This window comes from Arachis hypogaea, chromosome 2 (assembly GCF_003086295.3).
Source record: "Arachis hypogaea cultivar Tifrunner chromosome 2, arahy.Tifrunner.gnm2.J5K5, whole genome shotgun sequence".
Taxonomy (NCBI): Eukaryota; Viridiplantae; Streptophyta; class Magnoliopsida; order Fabales; family Fabaceae; genus Arachis; species Arachis hypogaea.
In genome coordinates, this window is record NC_092037.1 from 59930022 (window position 1) to 59956136 (window position 26115).

At 34.9% G+C, this 26115-nt stretch overlaps 1 protein-coding gene across 1 annotated transcript; it reads right to left on the minus strand.

Annotated features, from left to right (window-relative positions):
* Positions 1-16820: 16820 nt before the first annotated feature.
* On the minus strand, positions 16821-21230 carry LOC112745089 (uncharacterized). Its single transcript, XM_025794848.3, has 3 exons — positions 20649-21230; positions 18366-18595; positions 16821-17147 (listed from the first exon to the last, which is right to left on the minus strand). Exons 1-3 carry the CDS (start codon positions 20995-20997, stop codon positions 16869-16871), a joined length of 858 nt encoding a protein of 285 aa, XP_025650633.1. The 5' UTR covers positions 20998-21230; the 3' UTR covers positions 16821-16868.
* Between the last annotated feature and the right edge of the window lie 4885 nt (positions 21231-26115).

Below are 26115 nucleotides of genomic sequence, written 5' to 3' on the forward strand. Positions count from 1 at the left end.
GTAACAAGAATTTCACAAATTTAAGCAACAGTTAACTCATATTCAAGCAGGAATAACAGGGTACTGATGATGATTCATATATATATAGAAGTAGTAAAAAGTAAAATCAAACCATCAATAAATCAATTTATTAACCAGGAGATCAAAAGTAATAAGAATGATGGCCCGTGCATTCAAGAGTAGGTTTGGTGTGCGTGGAGCAGTTAAAAGGATGAGAATTGCCAAAACCAATACTTGAATGTAGAAGGAAAAGTAATTTGCAGAAAATTGGGCAGCATTCTGGCTAAAATTGGATGTTTCCGGAATACAAATAACAAGAATAGTTCATATGTATTGAAATAAGGCTGCACAAATAGCAAGAATAAGAAAGAGCGGTGTAACAACAGCAAGTAATAGTTAAGAGCAACATATGAACAAGATCAACACCATAGCTAGAATAAATTGCAGAATAGATAAACAGATAACAGGAACGGTGCAATTATCTGGCCTAAATCCACTATCCAGATCCTAGCTACCTAACCACCTAGAATCCACTACAAACATGCATCTCTATCTATCCTAATATGAACAAATTCTGAAAAATGTACAGCGAACTACGAATGAAAGGAAATCGGTGTACGGCGGAACCTGGTATGCGAAGAACAAGGGATAGGACAGAGGTAGGGCAGTGGCGGCACCTGGGGGGAGACACGGTGGCGCTGTGGTGGCGCAATGGCCATCGGAGGTTGGCCGCGGTGAGGTAGCAGTGGCAGAGGAAAGCGAGAGTGTTGGGAATTGATGAGAGGGGGCGGTTCGGGGTGGTGGCCGGCGGAGGGTGCAGCGCCGGTCGGAGGCGTGCGGCGGCGGTGCAGTGGCAAAGGAGAGTGAGAAAGAGGGGAATGGAAGAAGGATGAGAGGGGAGGGCTGGATATCGCAGTCGGGTTGGGTGGTGGTGGATTGGCGGCAGCGCGGTGGTGGGGGAGAGTGAGAGAGGGGTGGTTGAGAGAGAGTTGCAGAGGTTATGGGGAGAGGAGGTGAGGGTTTGGGGACGCGACGGGGAGAGGATTCACGTGACATAGGGTTAGTGATCGTGAATCCACGCGAACGCGTGGATGATGCGATCGCGTGAGTAGGGTGAAATAGGGTTGACGCGGATGCGTGGTTGACGCAATCGCGTGGTTTGGGTGTAAGATAAGTGACGCGGACGCGTGAAGCACGCGACCGCGTCGTTGGAATTTTTGCTAGACGCACGATTCCAGCGTCGTTTTAGCGCAACTCTCTATTTGATATAGGGGGTCATAATATCCGCACGACGCGATCGCGTCGCTCACGCTTTCACATGGGATGGGTGTTGTGTAAGTGACGCGTTCGCGTCAAGAACGCGCACGCGTGGGTTGTTTTGTGCTAAACGCACACTAGCCGCATGATTCCAGCCCAACTTTCTGGGCGTTGAATCTTTACGTCGATATCCAGATCACGCGTTTGCGTGAGTGACGCGGACGCGTGGGAGGTATTTTCCTCAAATGACGCGATCGCGTGGGGCACGCGGTCGCGTGGAACAATTTTGAGCCAAAGGCATACCTCCAGCCTTGCTTCAGCATAACTCTCTGTTCACTTTCCTTTTCTTTTACTGCACGTGTGACCCACGCGGACGCGTCAGCGACGCTGTCGCGTTGCGTGCTCTCTCTTCTTTTTTTTTTATGCAGTATGCAGAGTGCAATGCTTAATATGAATTCTATGCATGATTCCAGGTTCAATAAAATCTCAAAAATAGACTAAAATTAAAACTGAAAAAGGAACGATCATACCATGGTGCGTTGTCTCCCACCTAGCACTTTTAGTTAAAGTCCTTAAGTTGGACATTAGATGAGCTTCCTGTTACGGTGGCTTGTGCTTGAATTCGTCCAGAAATCTCCACCAGTGTTTGGAATGCCAGCATCCTCCGGGGTTCCAAACAAGGTACGCAAAGCCCTTAGGTGAGTTCCAACAGGCTTTAAGGCTCCCGGGGTGTTGAATGTCAGAACAGACTCCAGGATCCCAAACTTTTCTTTTACACCCGTCTTTGTCTTGATCTACATTTTTTTAGCCGGGTGGTGAGTAGTCTGAATTCTCATTGCAGTGACCAAACAGCTTCCAAGATCCTTTCAATTGAGCTTGACACCAATTCTTGCACCTTAAATTGAAGTATGAAACCTCAGTGAATCTTGCATACCAGCTCTGAGTGCGAGTCATTTCCCGTTTGCTTTTAAAGACGCAAAGAGCTCTAAGCTGGCCATCTGTCTCAAGTAAACCATATTCAAGTGGAAAAGTAAAGATGAAAGTCAAGGATTTTACCCACTTGAAGTTCGTATTGGGTGGTAATGGCCTTGGGATAGGTGTTTCCAATGGTTTTGCAAGCTCTACTCCCTTGTGGTCTTCAGTGAATTCCTCCACTTCTTTGCAAATTTCTTCTGTTTCAACCATGTCTTGATCAAAGTCTTCGATATCTTCCTCATCACTCGAGTCATAATTAGGAGGTTGAGAAAAGTCGACCTCTGCATCATCTTCGTATTCACTTGGGGAAGATCCTTCTATCTCAAAAAATTCACTTGCGGATGCAAGTTCATTGCTAAGAGAATCTGACTTGTAATCGTCATCATCAAGGAAACATGTGTCTTAGGTTATTCCGTCCAGTTCTTCATAAGATATCTGTATTGGAGGCTGTGCAACATTCTCTTTCGCGTCAATTGTAACATCTTTGACGGAGCCTTCCATGACTCTGTGTTCCCATGGAGGTTCAGCATCTCTTAAATCTTCAACCAACTCTTCTTCTTCTACAATGACAGCGTCCTCTACTTGTTCCAATACGAAGTTATGCTCTATGCTGTCCACTGGAGCTTCTAGTGTTTCCTTCATGCTACGTTCTTCATTAGATTCTGCACATGAGGCTGTGGGAGTCTGTTGAGTGACTGAATGTCTGGAAGATAATTGATTTATTGCTTGCTCTAGTTGATGAAGGGTTGCATTAAATTGGTTTACTGATTCTTCGGAGCGAACCTGTGACTCTTGGCTTGATGGATATGGACATGGCGCATAAGGGAGTGGTGGTTCTTGGGAGTAATTGGATTGATGTTGAAGTGGATAAGGATCATGTGGTAGTGAATGGTGAAAAGAAGCTTGTGAGTGTGGTGGTTCGAAGTTATGTTGAGAGGATGGTCTCTGAGCACAGGGTGGGGTTTGTTGGTAGCTACGAGGCGGTCCACCAAATCTATCAGTTGGGCATGTATTGTAGAATGGTCTTTGTCCATGATATCTAGGAGGGTGTTGTTTCCTAAAGGGTTTATCAGATCCTCTTGGATCCATCCATCTTTGATTGCTTAGACCGTGATGCATAGTCCTGTTATAGCTTCCATTCCTTGCAACAAAAGTAGAACCAAACTCAAAGCGAGAGGGGTGAGAATTCATAGTAGTTATCAGAAATAAGAAGGGAAAACAAAAATAAATAAACAAGTAAAAGAAAAATATTTACAATAACCAATAATAAGGCACATGTTTGCAACTCCCCGGCAACAGCGCCATTTTGACGTTAGGATTTTTTGCTAGTAAAGAATTTTACAAAAAACAGTCGCGTTGTAACTATAGCTTCTAAACTAATAGAAAATCTCTTCGTACAAACGTTTGGTTGTCATAAGTAACAAACCCAATAAAATTTATAAACCGAAGTATTCAAACCTCGGGTCGTCTTCTCAAGGAATTGCAGGGAAGTATGATTTATTATTGGTTATGGAAAAATAGTGTCTGGGTTTGAAAAAGGTTTTAAGCAAGAAAAATAGGTTGCAAGAATTAATAAATTAATAATAAATAAAACTCTTGGCAAAGTATGAAAACTGGAAGTCCTATCCCAGTTATCCTTATCAATTGTGATGAGAATCAGAATTTTCTCCCACTAAGTTAACCTCTAACTATGAAGGTAAGTCAAGTGGATAGAATACGTTTGGTTCCTCAGGTCCTAATCTTTCCTTGGAAAAGGCTAGAGTTAGTGGAACTCGAATTAATTCTTGAAAAATTCCAATTTTCAGTCAATAATGAGTTTGATAACTCAAGAGTTACCAATTAATCAATTAAAGCCAAAAATATAAAAAGCTAAATGAAAAATCATAAATTTGGAACACATCAAACTACGTTTAAACATAAAGTCAAATCTAACATGGAAAGATTTATAACTCAAATGGGCAACATAAGTAATTAACAGATAAAAATATTAGAGTATCTAAAAGTAAAAGAGAAATATAAATTGAAGAACATTGAACCTGAAATTGAGAAATAACCATAAACTGAGAGGAATCCTAATTCTAAAAATCTAAATCCTAAATTCTAAGAGAGAGGAGAGAGCCTCTCTCTCTCTCTAAAAACTACATCTAAACTAAAAATTATGAATTATGAAAGCCTAGGAAACATGTTTTTCACATACATCACATAATAAGGAAGGGAAAGTAAAACTATGCAATTTCACATGCATAAGCGGGTGAAGGATTGAATAAATCACTTAAATTCAGCACAAAATATATCATAAAATATGGGTTTATCAAGCTCCAATATCAAATTATTTATAAAATTAAACTAATTCAGCAAAATCGATAAATGCACAGTAAAACCAGCAAAATCATTTATATAATCGCTACGCTTTTTTCAACTTTTTGCCATGCTTTAAAAGTGTAGCAAAATCGATGTTTGCTTGTAGCGTGTAAGTGAATTACATATTCTAATCAACAAAATATCAAAAGGTTTTTTTATTAAATTCAGTTAATCAATTTGTAGATGTATGCACTGTAGAATTTGAGAAACGGGATTTACCAGACGCTCACATTCTACTATTCATACATCCACTATTCAAGCCAACATTGTCGGAGATATCGACGAGCTCATATCAGCTGAAATCACGGATAAGTGAAGCCGTCCTAAGCTTTATGTAGCGGTTGAAAAGTTTATGGTCCATGGACCTTGTGGGAAGCACAACATTACTAGACTATGCATGTTGAAAGAAAGGTGCTCAAAGTTCTATCCAAAACCATTTAGGACAAGGACCATAATTAACGATGCTAGATTTCCTAAATATAGAAGACTTGATAATGGCCGAACAATCAATAAGAAAAATGTAACTCTTAACAATTCATACATTGTGCCTTAAAATTCATTTTTGTTGCTGAAGTATGGTTGTCATGTAAACGTTGAGCATACGTGCCAAACATCAAAATCAAGTATCTATTCAAGTTTGTTCTCAAGGAAAATGATCGAGTAACTGCCACTTTCTACCAGCAAGTAGGTCAACTTGATAGTATGCAGGTAATTAACGAGATACACAATTATTATGATTGTCACTACATATTTACATGTGAAGCAGCTTGGAGGATATTTGGATTTGACATACAACTGAAGGAACTGTCAGTTATTATGCTTCCATTTCACTTTTCCAATGATCATCTAGTAATTTTTAGGGATCATGAAAACATTGTTGATGTCATTGATAGGAAGTTGACAAAACTTTTAGCATGGATGCTTGCAAATAGATTATTCCCTGGTAGGAGGAAATTAACATATATCCAGTTTCTAAACAAATTTGTTTAGGAAGATGATATTTTCATGTGGAAGCCAAGTGGTGCTCGAAATCGCAATCACACTTTTGTAATTTCGCACAACAAACCAGCAAGTGCATTGGGTCGTCCAAGTAATACCTTACGCGAGTAAGGGTCGATCCCATGGAGATTGTCAGCTTGAAGCAAGCTATGGTTATCTTGTAACTCTTAGTCAGGATATCAATAATTCTCAGATTTAAGTGTAAAAAGTAAAAGAACATGAAATAAATACTTGTTTTGCAGTAATGGAGAACAGGTTGAGGTTTTGGAGATGCTAGATCTTCTGAATCGCTACTTTCCTACTGTCTTCTTCTTCATGCACGCAAGGCTCCTTCCATGGCAAGCTGTATGTAGGGTTTCACCGTTGTCAATGGCTACCTCCCATCCTCTCAATGAAAATGTTCAACGCGCTCTGTCACAGCACGGCTAATCATCTGTTGGTTCTCAATCAGGTTAGAATAGAATCCAGTGATTCTTTTGCGTCTGTCACTAACGCCCAGCCCTCAGGAGTTTGAAGCTCGTCACAGTCATTCAATCCTTGAATCCTACTCAGAATACCACAGACAAGGTTTAGACCTTCCGGATTCTCTTGAATGCTGCCATCAATTCTAGCTTATACCACGAAGATTCTGATTAAGGAATCCAAGAGATATTCACTCAATCTAAAGTAGAACGGAGGTGGTTGTCAGGCACACGTTTATAGGTGAGAATGATGATGAGTGTCACAGATCATCACATTCATCAAATTAAGGAACAAGTAATATCTTAGAATAGAAGCAAGCGTGATTGAATGAAAAACAGTAGTAATTGCATTAATCCATCAAGACACAGCAGAGCTCCTCACCCTCAACCATGGGGTTTAGAGACTCATGCTGTAGAAGGTACAGTATGAAACGTGTAAAATGTCATGAGGTAAAGATACAATGTCAAAAGGTCCTATTAATAGTGAACTAGTAACCTAGGGTATACAGAAATGAGTAAATGACATAAAAATCCACTTCCGGGGTCCACTTGGTGTGTGCTTGGGCTGAGCATTGAAGCTTTCATGTGTAGAGACTTTTCCTGGAGTTAAACGCCAGCTTTTGTGCCAGTTTGGGTGTTTAACTCCAATTTTTGTGCCAGTTCCGGCATTAAACGCCGGGAATTCTGAAGCTGATTTTCAACGTCAATTTGAGCCATCAAATCTCGGGCAAAGTATGAACTATTATACATTTCTGGAAAGCATAGGATGTCTACTTTCCAACGCAATTGAGAGCGCGCCAATTGGGCTTCTGTGGCTCCATAAAATCCACTTCGAGTGCAGGGAGGTCAGAATCCAACAGCATCTGCAGTCCTTTTTCAGCCTCTGAATCAGATTTTTGCATAGGTCCCTCAATTTCAGCCAGAAATTACCTGAAATCACAAAAAAATACACAAACTCATAGTAAAGCCCAGAAAACTGAATTTTAAATAAAAACTAATAAAAACATACTAAAAACTAACCAAAACATACTAAAAACATACTAAAAACAGTGCCAAAAAGCGTATAAATTATCCGCTCATCACAACACCAAACTTAAATTGTTGCTTGTCCCCAAGCAACTGAAAATCAATTAGGATAAAAAGAAGAGAACATACTATAGACTCCAAAATATCAATGAAACTTAGCTCCAATTAGATGAGCGGGACTAGTAGCTTTTTGCTTCTGAACAGTTTTGGCATCTCACTTTATCCTTTGAAGATTAGAATGATTGGCATCTAAAGGAACTCAGAATTCAGATAGTGTTATTGATTCTCCTAGTTAAGTGTGATGATTCTTGAACATAGTTATTCTATGAGTCTTGGCTGTGGCCCCAAGCACTCTGTCTTCCAGTATTACCACCGGATACATACATGCCACAGACACATAACTGGGTGAACCTTTTTAGATTGTGACTCAGCTTTACTAGAGTCCCCAATTAGAGGTGTCCAGGGTTCTTAAGCACACTCTTTTTGCCTTGGATCATTTTTTTTTAATACACTGCTTTTTCTTGCTTCAAGAATCAATTTGATGATTTTTCAAATCCTCAATAACATTTCTCCTTTTTCATCATTCTTTCAAGAGCCAACAAGTTTAACATTCTTTAATCAACAAATTCAAAAGACATATACACTGTTCAAGCATTCATTCAGAAAACAAAAAGTATTGTCACCACATCAAACTAATTCAACTAGTTCAGAGATAAATTCAAAATCCTGTACTTCTTGTTCTTTTGTGATTAAAGCATTTTTCATTTAAGAGAGGTGATGGATTCATAGGACATTCATAGCTTTAATACATGAACCTTAAATTTTATTAATCATGAATTAAGAACAAGACTAAAAAATAAATATAAGATAAGACTAATAATAATAGAAAACAAAAAATTAAATGACTCTAAAATAGATTCCTAATGATAGAGGTTATCACAGAGTTAGGACTCAACAACCTTGATTTTGAGAAGTGGATGCTCCATCAACTTGTGGGGTATTTGACCTTTCAAGGGAGAGCTTCTGGCGCTTCAGCTCCTGTAGCTCACGCCCCTGCTTCTCTTGTTCCTTCAGCAATTTACAGAGCATGCAGTTTTGATTCTGCTGTTCTTCCTTAATTTGTTCCATAGTTTCTTGCAGCTTGGCAACAGATGCTTTAAGGCTGGCCCAGTAGTCAATTTCAGGAAGTTCAGGGAGGAACTCCTGCGCCCTCCTTTTGATAGAGTTATCTTGCATTTGTCCTTCCATTGTCCTCTTGGTGATTGGATGTTCAATTGGGATGAATTCTTCTACTCCCATCCTCACCCCAGCATCTTTACATAGCAAAGAGATTAAGCTTGGGTAAGCCATTTTAGCTTCAGTGGAATTCTTGTTTGCAATTGTGTAAATCTCACAAGCAATCAGATGATGAATCTCCACTTCTTTTCCCAGCATAATGCAATGAATCATCACTGCTCTCTTGATGGTGACCTCAGAACGGTTGCTAGTGGGCAATATAGAACGCCCAATGAAGTCTAGCCAACCTCTTGCAATTGGTTTGAGATCTTCTCTCTTGAGTTGGTTTGGGACACCTTTTGAATTGGTTGTCCACTTAGTTTCAGGGAGGCATATGTCCTCTAGAACTTGATCCAACCCCTTATCTGCTCTCACCATTCTCCTATTAAAGGATTCAGGATCATCTTGCAGTTGAGGCAATTTGAAGACCTCTCTTATTTTGTCCAGATGGAAGTAAATAATTATACATTGCTGGAAAGCCCAGAATGTCTACTTTCCAACGCAATTGAGAGCGCGTCAATTGGGCTTCTGTAGCTCCAGAAAATCCACTTCGAGTGCAGGGAGGTCAGAATCCAACAGCATCTGCTGTCCTTTTTCAGCCTCTGAATCAGATTTTTGCTCAGGTCCCTCAATTTCAGCCAGAAATTACCTGAAATCACAGAAAAACACACAAACTCATAGTAAAGTCCAGAAAAGTGAATTTTAAATAAAAACTAATAAAAACATACTAAAAACTAACCAAAACATACTAAAAATATACTAAAAACAGTGCCAAAAAGCGTATAAATTATCCGCTCATCACCAAGGAAACAAGGTTTCTCAATTGGCAGATTGACACATGTGCCACGTGGAAATGGGAAAGACTACTACCTGAGATTGTTACTAAACGTACAAACAAGTTACCTGAGCTTTCTTGATCTGTATGTCATTGATGGTGTCGTATACGAAACATTCAAGGATGCATGTTATCCATTTGGATTATTGTAAGATGACAAAGAATTTAATAATGCTATCATAAAGGCAAGCACTTGGGCATTTACAAATTATGTTCGAAACCTTTTTGTTGTGCTACTGTTGTCGATTAACATTGCTAGACCTTATGTTGTCTAGCTATAATGCTACGATATTCTTTATGATGATGTGTTATATTCACACACGAGAACCAAGTAATGTCAAGGTTAGTTCAATCTGCACAAATTTTGTTCCTATTACAAATGTGAAATACATATTTAATATTATGCCTTATTTTCTTTCTGATTAGTCTATTGCATCCTATAGACTTACAACTTTTTGGGAAACAAATGATTAACATTATATTAACAAAGATAGATGAGGAACTATAGGATAATGGCAGGTTGCTTAAAGAATTTGAGAGCATGCCTTACCCTGATCTTGATGGTATTCTTGGAGTTATTTGAAAAATTGAATAACATGACTACTGAGCAGAAAAGAACATTTGACGTTATAATTGATGCTGTCAATAATTCTATGAGAGGATTCTACTTTGTTTATGGTTATGGTAGAATTGGTAAGATATATATATGGACAAGGCACTTTCAGTTGCTACACGTAGCAGTAGGGAGATTGTTCTAAACATTGCATCAAGTGGAATAGCTTCTCTTTTGCTTCCAAATGGGTGTATGGCTCATTCAAGGTTTAAGATACCCTTGGACTTGAATGAGGACTCCATATGCTATATGAAACAAGGGACTCCATTGGCAAAATTGGTTAGCAGAGCTAAGCCTATAATATGGGACGAAGCGCCAATGCTAAAGAAGTTGTGTTACGAAGCTTTAGGCAAATCTTTGAGGAATATTCTTAGGTTTAAGCCTTACTATAATGTGGATTTACCATTTGGGGAAAAGGTTGTTGTGTTAGGTGGTGACTTTAGACAAATACTTCCTATTATTCCAATCGGCTCACGTTAGGACATTGTACATGCATCAATCAACTCATCCTATTTGTGGAAATATTGCCATGTTCTTAGGCTAACATCGAAAATGCTAATTCATGATATACCCGATGCATTTGAAAATTTGGTTAATTTTCCTTACCTGAACCTTTTGGATAATATTAGCTAACATCATTTTTCAAGGATAGGTCTATCTTGGCTCTCACATTAGAAGTGGTGAATGAGGTCAACAACTACATCATGCAACTAGTACAAGGGGTTGAAAAAACCTATCTTAGCTCTGATACGTTGTGCGTCAATGAGGGCAACATGGAATCCGAGTTAGAAACTTTAACACCGGACGTCCTTAATGCTATTAACTATTCAGGATTGCCCCCGCATGAACTATCACTGAAAGAAGGTGTAGCCATAATGCTTCTATGCAATATTGATCAATCAAACAGTTTATGTAACAACACAAGATTACATGTCAGAAGATTGGATAATCATGTTATTGAGTGCATGACATTAACTGGTGATAGAGCAAGAAATGTCGCTCTTATACCACGGATGAACATGATTCCAAATAATTAGACTCTTCTATTCAGGTTTTAGCAAAAGACAATTTTCTATCATCGTTTCCTTTGCAATAACTATTAATAAATCTCGAGAAAAACACTTAGTATAGTGAGATTGTACCTTCCGAGACCGGTTTTTACTCATGGGCAACTATATGTTGCTCTATTCAGAGTTAGGTCTAAGGAAGGACTCATAATCTTACTTCAGAACAATCCGTGGTCTTTATTAATGCGACAATAAATGTCGTGTATAGGAAAGTTTTTCAAAATAATTCCGCTAGGAAACCAAGAAGGGGTCCAGTCAATTTCTGCCAATTCTTATTGGGCTGGACCCAAAGCCAACCACAACAAAAAATCATCCCTCCATAACCCCCTACCCTAACTCAAAATTACATTTCACTATTTCACCTTTCCTTCTTTTACCACCGCCATTTATCTCCTTTTCCTCTATCCCGTCGATAAACCTCCCTCAAACGGCGAAGCGTTGCTGACTTCCTTTTAACGCCAGCTCCGTCATCTTCAACAGCACTGCTCAATGCTGTCTCCATCTCCCAACTCGACGACGTCGCCACTACACGCGAGGACGCTGTCGTCGTCAACAGCGAGTCTCATGGCTTCCTCCACTGGTTCGGACTATAGTCAACGTCATCACCACAGACTCGTCATCTTCCCAAGCTCGTGTCATCGCTCGGCCACCTTCAACCTTCCACCGTGCCACGTCAAGTCCTCCACTGCCTCCACGATGCGCCAAGACGTCTCCTCCTTTTCCGTTGCGCGCTACTGCTCGTCATTCACCACATTGGTCTCTAATAGGTTAGTAGATGGTTAGGATAGTTATAAGTAAGTTTAATTTTTTTGAATTGAAATTGGGTTTGAATGTAAAGAGGATGTTCATTTTAATTAATAGGCGGATAGTTCTTTTCACATTAAATTGGATGTTGCATTTTATCATTTTATCATGAAGAGATGGTCTCAGATGATCACGGTTGTTACTTTTTGGCTTAGATTGATGTTTCATTTGTTCCTGTACATGGATGTTTCCCAAAATTAATTTTTCAAGTTCTTCTTAAAGGTAAACGGATGTTGCTTTTTTTGGATGTCTCTCTTAAATCGTTGTAGATGTTTGTGTTAATTATATGATTTGAACCGACTTTTGCACGTTACTGGTTTTGCCTGAATTGTTGGATTCTGCATTGACATACTCCGTTAGTTTTTTTTTTTGTGGTTTGGGAGTTAGGAAAAAAATTAGTTTAAATTTGCTCGAATTGAAGTTGGGTTTGAGTGTAGTTATTCAAACATGGTTCAAGGGTGAAATTTTTCCTAATTTATTAGATGTTTCTTATCAACTAAAACGGATGTTCATTTTAATGAATAGGTGGATGGTTCTTTTCAAATTAAATTGGATGTTGTATTTTATCGTGAATAGATGAAATTTATTTGATTCTGCATGTTATGTGTTTATGTTTTGATGTTATTTTACAGAGCTCCATTGTAAAAAGATAATTGGTTATGCAACTATCATACTATCCGTAACTGGATATTACAGGTAGGGAACATGGTAAATCAGCCACATGAAACAAGTTCTGCCACTCCGATTCAGAATACGGATGAATGATGATCAAGTAGCAAGTGCCTCTTTTATTGTGAACTTGATAGATTCATTGCAGAAACAGTATCTCAAAATTAAAGGGCATGCAAAGGCCTACCCCGTATGTATAGGCTTCCTATGTTGTTGTATATGGTGACTTTGGTCTATGGACTGTATAAAGATGGAGAAAGCTTCGAAAAACCGAGGAAAAGGAATCTTCAAGAGAAACTACGGAAGCTTGTTGAAACTGAAAAATCTGATCCTTCTACTTCTAAGAATCTCCTAATTTGTTCCTTTTCTAGTTTTATTATTATTTTGAGCTTGTGCATGTTGGCTTTGATTTTCAATTATTGTATCTCTATGCATGTGTTTGAACAATTGTAGGCTGGATGCATACTTTTCAGTATTAAAGTCAAACCAATGGAAGTGATTGTATTTTTCATTGAGTTCAAGAGGAAAGATGAAGAATAAAGAAAACCCTTTTATTTAGATACTAGAAGCCAAGTATAGCATGAAGAAATCATTTCTTTTTTCTTCTGATTTTAGTCAATCTTTTGGCTTTTATTTTCTTAATTTGGATGATAATTTCAAAACTCAGAAGAAGGATTTTTTGGACCTGACTAAGAAATTTAAGATGTTCAAACAAAAAATGCAAAATTAGAATGTTATTTGTGTGGAGGTTGCAAATTACTCTGTCTATTTAAGGTACTAATGTTTGGTATAATATATCTTTAAGTTTAAAAATTAGATATTGTTGTTTTTTTTTGTTATTTTTTTTCTTCTTTAATTTTTTTTAATCAAGCAACAGGATAAATACAATTTTTTTCCTTCTTTTGTGATACTTATATTCACTATCAATTGAATCATCTCTGCAGTAAAGAATAAATACAAGTAACTTATATTAGGTACCTAATTGTTTTTGCAAAAATCTAAATGGATGTTACTTCTATCAAGCATTAAGATGTTCTTTTTTCATACTAAATAGATGTTACTTTAATAAAGATCATGTGAATGAAAAATAAAAAAAGTTTATCCTACATAAGTAACTATAAATTTGTCATCATGCTAAAATGCAACGAAAGGAATCATAATATTCATTCAACTTAAACTTATCCATATAATTTGCAGCACTGTAGATACAGGAATTCATCATGACAAAAAATAATACAGGAAAAATCATTCATTTAGTATGAAAAGAAACATCTATTTGTTTAACAAAAGAAACATGTGACGTTATTCAATTAAATTTTTCCATAAACATTCAAGTTACCTACAAAAAGAAAGATACTAAGTAGGACCAAAATAAAATACATCCAATTCTTAAAGTATTATAAAAATTCACAACTGTAACCCAAAATAAATTTCAAAATGTATCAAAAGTGTCTCAAACAATAACATCATCACATATGTTAAAAGACATTGGTTTAACAAGTAATCAAAGCTTTTATTCTCCATTTTATCAAAGCTTTTCGGTGTTTGAACAATTGTTTGAACAAATAGAAGGTGATTTAGGTGATGAGAACATTGGTGGAATAAAACACACTGCAGAAAGGATTTCAAGAACTAACAGCATTTTTTCAAGTTGTTGACAGTAATGAAAATTCATACATAGTCCTGCATATATAACATTGGTGATCAACAAAGATGCAATCGAAAAGGAAAGATGGTTGTGGCGGTGATTGCAAATCGCAAGGGGAGGAGGACTGTGGCAGTGATTATGAACTGCGAGGGGAGGAGGGACTGCGGCGGTGGTGAGAAATCGTGACGAGAACGGCAATGTGGTGGTGATAAATCACGACGAGGAAGGCGTTGTGGTGTTCGGCAGCACTGAAAATCGCGAGAGAGGCGCTGCGGTGTTTGGCGGCGGTGCAAATCATAAGGGAGAATGGCACTCCTAAAGGACGACGATGGCGAGAGTAATTCGAGTGGGAGTGGGACACGATCACAAGGCGTTATCGCGATGTGGGAGGGGAAGAGTTATACGGCATTATGGGGTTGTTTTATAAAACCTAATTTTTCAAATCAATCATTAATGTCAATTATTTAAATTATAATTTAATAAAATAAATTAAAATAATTATAATTAATTGAGGTGTTTAATTTTGGTTGGTTAGACACTTGGTTTCTTATATTTTTCCTTTTCCAAATCTATTCTTAATATATAAAAGTAGATGCATAAGTTTATCCACATTATTTTTAAGACATCTTTTCTCCTCCTACTAATGTCATGTCAGCAACATCGTTTACTTGACAAAATTTTAGAATCAACAATTCAAGTTTAGTCAAATCAACTATTATTTCCAAATCAGCAAGAAATAAAATATACAAAAATATACAAGTAATAGAAATATATGCAAAATTAGGCTGCAAAATTACCAATGACAATAATTAGAAATTAATAGTATCTAACCAAATTTGTAACCAACAAGAATCAATATTCCTATATTTATTATATTTCACTGTTATAAACATTACACTAAATTTATAACCCCAATAATTAATTTATTATTTTTTATAAATTACTCATTAAATGTAATAAACATCCATGTTACAAATGTCATAATAAATTTAATGCTAGAAATATTCAAATTCCATACTATTTGAACTACTTATATAAGTCTCTTATCACTATTTCTTCAAATAACATCAAATTTAGCACAAAAAATTTATTTTCGCACTACATAACATCTCAAACTTACTCAATGGAGCATCATTCTTTGGACAATATCACCAAATAAACAAACAATTGGTTCATCAAAGTTCGCGTGGTTCGTCTATGGAAAACATTAACACCCATAAATAAAGAAGAGTTTCTTTGCTTAGAAATGATTATATTAGATGAAAAGGTACAAACCAAACATATTTATTGTATTTTTAAATTGAACATTTCACAACACTATTTTGAATTTGTAATACTTGAGACATTGTCTGACAGAGTGGGTCAAAGCTTTATACTATTTCAATTATTCTTGTTAAAAATAACTTATTTAATAAAAAAATTCTACACATTTTTGCTCTTTTTATTGTAGATGCCATTGGAAAACTGCATGCACATCAAGAGATTAAGGAGAAAGAAAACCATACAAATTCAATACACATCTTCAGAAGAAGAGCATACATGCAACGATGGAACAAACAACACAATAGAAAGTATATACAACTCAATAATTCATAAAGAACATGCATTCACAAGAATCTACGACAGAAAAAGGATGACTAGCATCACATAAGGAGACTAAATTCATCGACCAAAACAAATGCAAAAATCAAACCACCAAATAAAAATGTTATTTTGTACAACTCCAACATTCAAATCTTTTGCACTACAAATTATTTTAAACAAAACACATTTTCAATTTAACTTTAGTTTACACATATTTAATTTAATTCTACAAAATATAGCCATTTTTAATATTTATTATTACTATCATTAATTTACCGTCCACATGCCATTCTAGTATTGGATAAATTCTATATGCGCGGACGTCATTCTAGTATTGGATAAATTCTATAGTTTTGTGTATAAATAGTAGAGTTGTAACAATGTTTCGTACTGTGTTATTCATAAACAACTAATTGACTCAAACCTGATAGAGTAAAAAATCAATTAACCACGCAAGTTGACGTCGGATTCCCGTGCACCGCACAGGGTAGTGCACTAGTAGGTTTTGTAAATAGAGAAGATGAGAGAACCTTTTTGGTCTTGATAAAAAAAGAAAGAGATTTTTGCCCTTAGTATATATATATATATATATATAAAAGACAAGGAATTTGAATTTTCTTGTGAAAACAACAAACTAAGCTAAACTCCAAATTGCCACTTCATATTTAAACTATACATATTTATCATTCTTCGTTTTGAGTAGCATACACTTACCATTCATGCACTATATCCACCACATACAGTCTTCGCTGCTAAATTAAAACGATATTATTCGGTTGCAAAGGTCATGTTTACCTTCTCTCCATGCATAAAGCAGATACGTCATACAGAAAAAAAAAAAAAAAACTTTTAACTTTCTCATGTAGGACTTTTTTGCCGTTTTAATTTAACCAAGAAAAGGAAAAGGAATAGAAGATATTAAAACACAGGCGAGAAACATATAAAAAGGTCACGAGATAATAGATAGTTACATTATCATTAGGAGATCTAAGTGTAAAGTTTACCATTGCAAACGGTACAAAAAAGACAAGGGTATAATAGTCAACTAAAGAGGTGATATTGGCGAGTATAGTTCTGATATAATTCAAGACAATGACTATAATTTAACTTTAAAATTTTATTTTTATTTTTACAAGAACATAACTGAAATATTTTTTCCACTACACAGTTTATATATATATATATATATATATATATATATATATATATATATATATAAACTTCATAGATGCAGCTCGAGCAGATGTAAGGGAAGATAATTTTACATTTTGGTATAGCAACATTTACACACAATTCAAAGAGACGAATAAATAGGTAAACCTGCTAGAGTTGTTCCAGAATCAACAATAAAATTATTGCCGGTGACATATTCAGATGAATCGTGAATCAGGTAACGAACTAAAGATGTCAATGCTGGATTCGATGTGCCATAAGTTCTCAATGGTACTATTTTCTTCATCACATTATCTAACCAATCTTTCTGCATTAAACTCTCAGTGATTTCAGACTTGAAAATTCCAGGGGAAATAGAATTCACTCTAATTTTGTTCGACCCCAATTCCATAGCCATAACCTGCCAAACATCATCGCACAAGTTATACAAGTGCATCCAGTTACGTAGTGTCACATCAACAAAACTGACTATCTTTTACATTGACCACATGAATGATTATCTAAACAAGCGAAGATGACTAGATAACTATATAAAATGTATATTTCAATAACGGATACCACATTTTTTAGCACAAAGTCAAGTAAGGTTATTCTTATGTAAAGTTAATGTAGATGCCCCGGGAATGGTTTATGCTTAAATGCTTTGATATCCTTAATAAGCGCCAAGAAATTCCTAGTTTACGTTATTTTGAAAATTATCCCGGGATCCATTAAGACAGCTGCAAAGATATGCAGCAGAGATATGGTTTCAATTTCGGAATCATCAAATTATAGCAATCACTGAACATGTTAACCAATATTCAAGCAAATTTCTCAACAAAAAACTGAGCTGATTTTCGCGTTTTGATTGGCCTTATCAGCAACTAAGCCAAGGACCATTGTTTTGTCTTCCCATTCGGGGTAATAGAGCAGACAGATGTTGGATGGTTGCCATATCCTCATCCACCAAACTTCCTTGCCAATGCATCATCCCGATTGGTCATGGAAAGCGGATGCAGGCCATGGCATCAGGGTCAAGGTCTAGCAGTTTCAATTAAGTTGGATGGATGGCTGAGCTATTTCGAACTCGGATGTAGTCATCCTCCCTTTATTCTCCTTCTGCTCATTCTCTCCATGGCCTTCACCAATCCTCTCACTTCACTACACCTTTCTCTTTAGACCCGAACTCTTCTTTCTTCTACAGGAGCTTTACCCTAAGAGGTATCTTTTCTCAACCTTCCCTTTCATCTCAACGAAATCCGAGTTTTAGCAATGGTGACCAATGGCTACCTTTCTTACTTCCCTTTGTGGCAGATCTTCCCTCACCTGAGAGTGTTTCTACCTTTGTTCCACCATTGCTAACAAATCGTCCTTCATCTCTTCCGTGAGATCTTCCTCTTCCATTACTATTATTTCAACTACGTTTGGGTACAAAAATGATTGCCAACTAACTACAACCTCATCCAGCTTATCTCATTTATTGCCATTAAGTCAATAAAATAGTTTAAATAAAAAAAAATTTAAATGAAGGGGGAACAGGGGAACTTACAAAGGGGGAAGCAAAAAGAAAATATAAATATAAATATGAATATAAATGAAGAGCTGGATTCTAGAAGAAAAAGAAAATGTCAAAGATTACCTTTGTTAGCGTAATGACACCTGCTTTTGAAGATGCATATGCAGCAGCTCCAGGCAAATGACCACGATTCAGACCAGAAGTAGAAGAAATGTTAATAACAGATCCCTTTTGCTTTGCATCACACATGCGTTTGCATACATATTTCGCTACCAACCAAGAACCAGTTAAGTTTGTTCTGAGAACATGATCCCATTCCTTCTCAGACAATTTCAATGCCGATTTCACAGTTCCTAGACAAAACAAGAAGGTAAATGCTTTTATATTTTTTCATACTAAAACCTCACACAATACATGTCAAATATCAGAGACGGGGAAAATCAGTTAGTCTCCTACTGTGATATGAAGATTATGTTTTCTTTTTCACATACTACATGTAATATTCCTATAAAAATTGGTTGTGTAACTAAAACAACTCAAACACAGAAAAGGAAGCATGAAAAGTCTTGGGAAGAAATAATCAAAAGACCGTATGGTATGTATGCCAAGGTGGAGGCGACAGTGCCAAAACTAGTGACACTTGCTGGTCAGAAACCCTTTTAACACAATGACACTCATTTCAGCTCTACTAGTGACAATTCAAAACTTCATCCCAAAAAAGAGTTTATGCCTTTCATCCTCACTTCAAACACACATACCTCGGATCAGTCAAATAAGATACTACCCATAGCCAATCTGCCAGACCCTACGACCATACCATCGGGGTCTCACAGACTAGGCACATTACGGCAGCAACTATTTATCCCCAACTAAATTTCTACACCACATCCACAATAGCAACAACAAACAAGAAAGGATTTAGCTAGCAAGGTCATCAAACAAGCACACACCACACACGTATCAGTGTATCAGCTATTCTTAGTTCTACTCGTTTTTGTTGCATTTTGAATCATTGTAATCATCTGGACTTGATTCACATAACACCAGCACATGCGGGACTAAGCATAGTACCTCTTCGGCTTCGCCATTAGGGACTATATTAGTGCAACAGAATTAGTGATTATATTTTATTTCTCATGTTCCTTTCTTCACACCATTTATCAATACAAAAGGATATTAATTAGCCTTAAAATTAGCCCTCAGTATTTATAAAATCAACTAACACAGCAAAATACTTATAAATAGTACATCGGTAAATGTCAATGACTATAATAGAAAAATGCCTCAGACTTCTCTTCTTTTCTTTCTCCCCTAAATTTTGAAGAACATTATAATTGTTGGCCTCGAACTATGTAGTTTCCAGTTTCCCAAGAACTCAATATTCAATTCAGTAGTTCGATGCGAAGAAATTGCAGACACCCTCAATCTTCTAAAATTAACAAGCAGAGAGCTTCTCATTCACCAGTTTAATTGACATTATCCACCACACTGCATTTGTTTTTTTCCTGGTACTTTGGTAGTGCCTAATTTGTCTGTTATACTTGAAGAAAAGAACACGTTTCCTCAACTTAGTTATTTAATATTTTTTTTTAAGAAGAAAAGAAAAATTCCTTGTGCCTATTTTCAAGAAACCTCAAGCTGGCTACAAACACATGACCAAGTGCAAACCGTTGCAAGCATCAAGGAATACCTGGAGTTTCCAACAGCATGTCTCCATTCAACTATAAATTATAACAGCTACTGATTCAAAAGCACAATAAACTGTCAACAATGATGCTTTACTCCGTAATGGAGTTCAAAAATATTATGTAAATATTTATAAAATTTAATTTTGATACCATTAGTGTAAAATATCGTTCAATCACAACAGTCATTTTAGATGACCAGGTCAACGTAGAAGATAATTATTTTTGTTGACAGTGAATTTCATAATTAGATGCACGTGTAAAACTATCAAAATTGAATTCATATTTATATGTATTTCATATTTTCATATATATATTTTATAGAACAATGCTATATGACCAGCAAATGTTATTATTTTTGGCTAGAACTTGACCAGCAATAATTTGCATCCATATTTACAAACCTTTTGCACACCATAAACATATAATTTGCACTTATATTTACCAGAATTTTACACACATGAATCAATAAAATTTCACTCATATTTTTTAGAATTTGCACTTATGAATTATTAAAATTTATTTGTGATAATTTGGTGTTTGCGCTGGTGCTTAAAATATTAAAAATTGCTGCCCCAAGAGTTTTTCTATTTTATATAACTGGCTTATTAGTAACAGCTTTGAGATGTACATGCAGCACTATGGTTTCCCTAATAGATAAGCTTTAATTTCGGGCAAGAATAATGATCACAATTTTGTTTCCGAAGAGTTTTAGATTTACCTCTTACGCCAGCGTTGTTAATCAAGGAATCAATGTGCCCAAACGCGTCCCACGCCTTTTGCACAGACCTCTCGATGGTGGGGCCATCGGCACACACGTCGAGTTCCACGGCGACCGCACGGTGGCTACTTGCACCGCTGCCTTTCTCCGGCGAGGCCATCTGATTGATTTCGTCGCACAGAGACCTGAGGCGGTCCAATCGGCGAGCCGCCGCCACGATCCTGCAGCCGGATTTGGCGAGGTCGAGGCAGAAGTCCAGGCCGAGCCCGGAGGAAGCGCCGGTGACTAACACAACCTTGTCTTGGAGGTTGTGCCATGGTTCCAGGTGGTCGGAGACCTGTGACGGCATTGATTGATTTGGGCTTGGCGATTTGAGTGGAGGTGATGTTGTTGAAAGAACGGGAAAATGAGGAAAATGAGGAGTTTGACAAAGAAACCAGACAGGGACATATAACACTAGAAGCGTATACTAGTGAAAAGTTTGGCAATCTATACCATGTATAAAAAGACTGTGTTCGGTGGCGAATTTTTTGAATATTGGGGTCAGATTTGAGATTTATCAAAATATTGAAATTTTATCAATGAATTTTGTTAATATGGAGGTGGTTAGAAAAGATAAATGGTTACTCAATTTTTTAATATTTATTTTTTCTAAAAAAATTGTTAGTAATCATTTGAATTGACAGAAAAAATAAATTTTTAGTAATGATTTTAATTAATTGAAATTTACTTTTTTAGAAAAATGAAATCGTTAGTAATGATTTCAATTGAGTGAGACTTTGATTTTTTTTTTCAAATATAAATCGTTAAAAATAGTTAAAATAGGTTTAATTATTCTGTTTCTTAATGTAATTTTACTAAATTAACAATTAAATTTTTATAATTTTTTATTAAATTTTTATATTATTTTTAATTTTATAATTAAGTTCTTTTTATGTTAAAAAAATTAAAATTAATAGAATATTTTTTCAATTTACAGAAAAATAATTTGTTAACTCTAATATTTTTATTTAGTAAGAATTTAATTACAAAATTTAAAATAGTGTAGAAATTTAATTGAAAAAAATATATAAAAATTTAATTACAAATTTAGTAAAATTACAAGAACTAGGATAGTAATTAAATTATCAAAATAATTAAAAGAAGAAGAATTTTTTAATTACAAATAATAATAAATAAAAATAATTATCATAATAATATTAATTAATAAACAAAAATATTCTGTAAACTGAAATATGTCATCTTATATTCTATTTTTTAATCACAGTAAATTTATGGAGTACAATAAATTAAAATTGTACCCATGAAGATGGTTTCGTACGATAAAATTATATACGCATTGAAAAATTATTTAAAAATTTTAAATTACTCTTTTTCCTAACCTTAATCTCAACACTCCTTCCCTAAATATCAACCCTCCCTTTATTCTTTATTCTGGATTTCACCACCTTCTTTACCAACACTACTGCCACCAATTGTCAGTCCCACCTTTCTCCGTGATCATGATCCTACCTTACCATCGTCTACACCCTTTTTCTTATTGCGCTTCTCACAACAGTCTTCACGACCATGATCCTCTCCCTTCAATCCTGATTTCTTGTCTCATCTTCCTAATGAATTCTTCAAATTTTTTATTCAGTTCTTTTGAATTTTCTACTTCTTATACTTCTTTATTATTTGTTCCCACTAATAACTCATACCTAGACATTCTAAAATTCTTAAGAGGTAGTGACGTCTCAGATCAAGAGCCATCGAAAAATTCAATTCTAGAAGAGATCAAGAACCAAGGAACAAAATGCAATTAAAGCCTAACTAGAAGATCTTACATTTAGATACAATTTAAGAGAGAGCTAACCAATACCATCATCAACAAAACCATAATTGGTGGCGTCAATTTTCAGCCAAAGAGGTTGTGGCTATGAGCTAGGATCCGGTGACTACTTTTCTTGGTACCTGAGAATTGTCGATTCAATAAAACAGTGTGGATAGCATGACGCCGGAGACAGTGGCCGGAAACTAAAACTATAAAGGCTTATTCAAACCAACAAGAGATAAAAAACAGTGTCTCGGTGGGCAGATCTGGTAGCAGAGTAGGACCCATTTCAAAGAAGGACTGGTGTTGATGGTCGTCATCAGAGCTATCATGGTCAGGATAGGATCAAAACAATCAGAAAGCTTCATTAAGGCTTAGAAGAAAATGATGATGGTGATGATGATGATGGTTATTGATGAGTAGTTGTATTGATTTTATCGTAGCTTGTATTATTCTTTGTGTTATATACAGAATAAAAGGAAGGTTGAGATTTAGGAGTGATGGTTGGTGGCAGCAGTGTCGGTGAAGGAGGTGGTGGTCATTAAAAGAAAAAAGAAAGGGTATATATTTGGGAAGGGGTGTTGAGATTAGGATTAAAAAAAAGAACAATTTGAAACTTTTAGATAATTTTTTAGGGATTTGGATTTTTTAAAGTTTGAATTTTACTTTTAGAGAGTAAAGTGTGATCTTTCACCATTGATTTTATAGGTGGGACTAATAATAAATATAAAAGAGAAACTATTCAAGGGTAGAAAATCACCCTTTACTATCTAAAGTGAAATTCAAACTTTAGAGGATCCAAATCTATTTTTCAGTGTTTGAATAATTTTGTTGTACATGCCCATATTTCATGGGTATAACTTTAATTTTTATTCATAGATAGATTTGTCAGCATTTAAAATTTTCGTCGGTAGAAATAATAGTTTATTCTAAATATGTGCTAATAATAATAACTACAATAAAAACCTTAAAATATATCTAAAATTTTTTTGTTAATAAATAGATATCTTGTTATACTAAAAACTATTATTATTATCCACACTCACACACTATAATAACAACAAAATAATTTAACTAAATCAACTCTAATTAATATTAATGTAAAAAAATTATAACATAAAAAATAAAAAAGAATTAAAATTTTTGAGTTTGAAAAAGATTTTATTATTTATTGTGATAACAAACATTTGGTTGATTGCTTGAGGATTGATTTTAATTTATGGTTTGATTGATTGTGCAATAAAATTTCAGGATTGACATTGGTATAAATGCTCATTTGATTATATTTAAAAAAAAAAAATCAACCATCAAGATCAAGATATAAGGATAATATGGAAGAGATTACTGTTACCAATAAAAAATAAAAGTATCATTGACAATTATGAGAATTGATTAACATAATGGGTAGTGATAATAATTAAGCTTCGATTTTGCTATAGGAAAAGTAAGGAGAAACTTCAAAATTCATATACTACACGTTTAAGTGTCATTCTTTTTTATTGGATCTCAATTCGATATATTCTGTTTTTGTTTTGAATAATCCTAGTAAATAGAAAAAGCTTATGATTCCTTCATTCGATTTCTAAAAAGATAAATTTATAGGGTAAGAATCTAATCACAGTCTCACTACATAATTTTAGAATTGTCATATGAAAGCGTTTAATAAGAAAATTATTTTTGAGTTATGTAATTATCGTTATCTTATGAATCTTTTAAAAATCGACGGTTTAACTATCTAAAAATTCAAAACCTTTTTAAAAAAAATCAGTTAATTATCTAAAAATCAAAAACTCACATTTCTTATAAAAGAATATTAAAAGTTTTTTAATAATATGAATGATCAATGCTGAATCTATATTTGATGATAAATTTTGACTTGAATTGAGTGAATTTCATCACATAAACTCACATTTATTCACTTGAATAGCATACTTTTGTGATTTCTCTCTAAATTGCACCTAAGTATGAAAACATGCTATTTTATCCTTAATATGATCAATTTAATTATACTTTTATTCCATTCGAGGCGTGATATATTTTGTTGAGTGATTTCAGGTCAATTAGACAATAATGGCTTGAAAAAAGTGGAAGGAAAGTATGCAAAATGGGAAAACACAAGAAGAAACAAGGGAGATACGCACACTGAATACGCACAACTTTCTATGCGTATGCACAAGATGAAATTCAGTAAGGGTGCGTACGCACAAGTCTGAACGCATAACTTCATTAAAAAGTCACATGATTCGCGATTTGGGACCTTTTAGCCCAATTTTGGATGTCCAAAAGCTGAATTGAAGCTCTTTCAAGGGGAAAAACATTCCAAGAACATACACAATGAATTTTATTTAGTTTTAGCATGTTTTGAGAGAGATTTCTAGAGAGATGGACTCTCTCCTCTCTCTAGGAATTAGGATTTTAGATTTAGATCTCTTCTAAGTTTATATTTTGATTCTTTCTTTAATTTAGTTTCATTTACAATTCCTTCTTTTAGCCTCATAGTTCTTGTAGTTTTTTTACTTGTTACTCTCTTTATTTTGATACTTTTTATGTTAATGAACCCTTGTCAATTTGGAGTTTCTTTAATACAATTTTAATATTTTATATTCCTCGATGTTTGTTTGAGTGATTGCTATTATTTCCTTGCAATTGGTAATTATAGATTTTTATCATTATTGCAATTTATACTATTTTTTTATGCATATTAAGTATTTGATAAAATGCCTCTTTCAATTTTAGAGTAGAATTTTGTATTCTTGACTTAGGTTAGTAACTTTGAAACTCTTGAATTATCAAAATGTAGTGTTGATTGGTAATTGAAGGTTGCTAGTTAGCTTGAACTCCACTAAATCTAGTCATTCACTAGGAATTGACTAGGGCTTATGGACTAGAGTTAATTTTGCTCACTTGACTTTCCTTCAATTGTTAGAGAATAAGTAAGTGAGAGCAAAATACACTTACCATCACAATTGAGGATGATAATGAGGATAGGAATTTCATCTCTCAACACTTGCCAAGACTTTTCTTAGTTAGTATCTTTAATCGTCTTAGTTTAATTACTTTTGGTATTTAGTTATGAATGTGCATGTTTGGGCGCCATTATTTTGTTAAAAAAAGATCTTTTTTCAATGAAAAAAGATCTTTTTTTTTAACGTATTTGGCAAATTTCTAGTAGTAAAAGTAAAAGCACTAGTAAAATCAAAAAAAGATCTTTTTTGAGAAGCTGTAATTTACATCTTTTTTTTAAAAGATCTTTTTTCCTTAAAAAAAAGATGTTTTTCATTTAATAAATAAACAAAAAAATACTTTTATATTGTTATACCCAAATATAATTGATAGATAAAAAGACCTTTTTACATGAGATATCCAAACATAAAATTACTTTTACTTTTCTATAAGATCTTTTAAAAAAAGATAACTCGAAAAAAGATCTTTTCTTAAAAGCTCACCCAAACAAGCCCATTATTTGCTTCTTTACTTTCTTGCAATTTATATTTCTTGTTCGTCATATTAAAAAGCCCCAAAATTCTCATAACCATTAATATGTACACTTCCCTGTAATTCCTTTAAAAGATGATCCGAGATTTAAATACTCTCGGTTTTTATTGGTTTGACTTAAGTGACAAGCAAATTAAACTTTGATTGAGAGTTATCTGT

What these genes read in the sequence shown, in the direction of transcription:
- LOC112745089 (XM_025794848.3), bottom strand. Translation starts at nt 20,997, where the DNA reads ATGCCGTCACAGGTCTCCGACCACCTGGAACCATGGCACAACCTCCAA. An exon ending in TAACAACGCTGGCGTAAGAG is followed by an intron (nt 18,596 to 20,648) that starts GTAAATCTAAAA and finishes TGTTTTGTCTAG; the next exon opens with GAACTGTGAAATCGGCATTG. An exon ending in GTGTCATTACGCTAACAAAG is followed by an intron (nt 17,148 to 18,365) that starts GTAATCTTTGAC and finishes GATGTTTGGCAG; the next exon opens with GTTATGGCTATGGAATTGGG.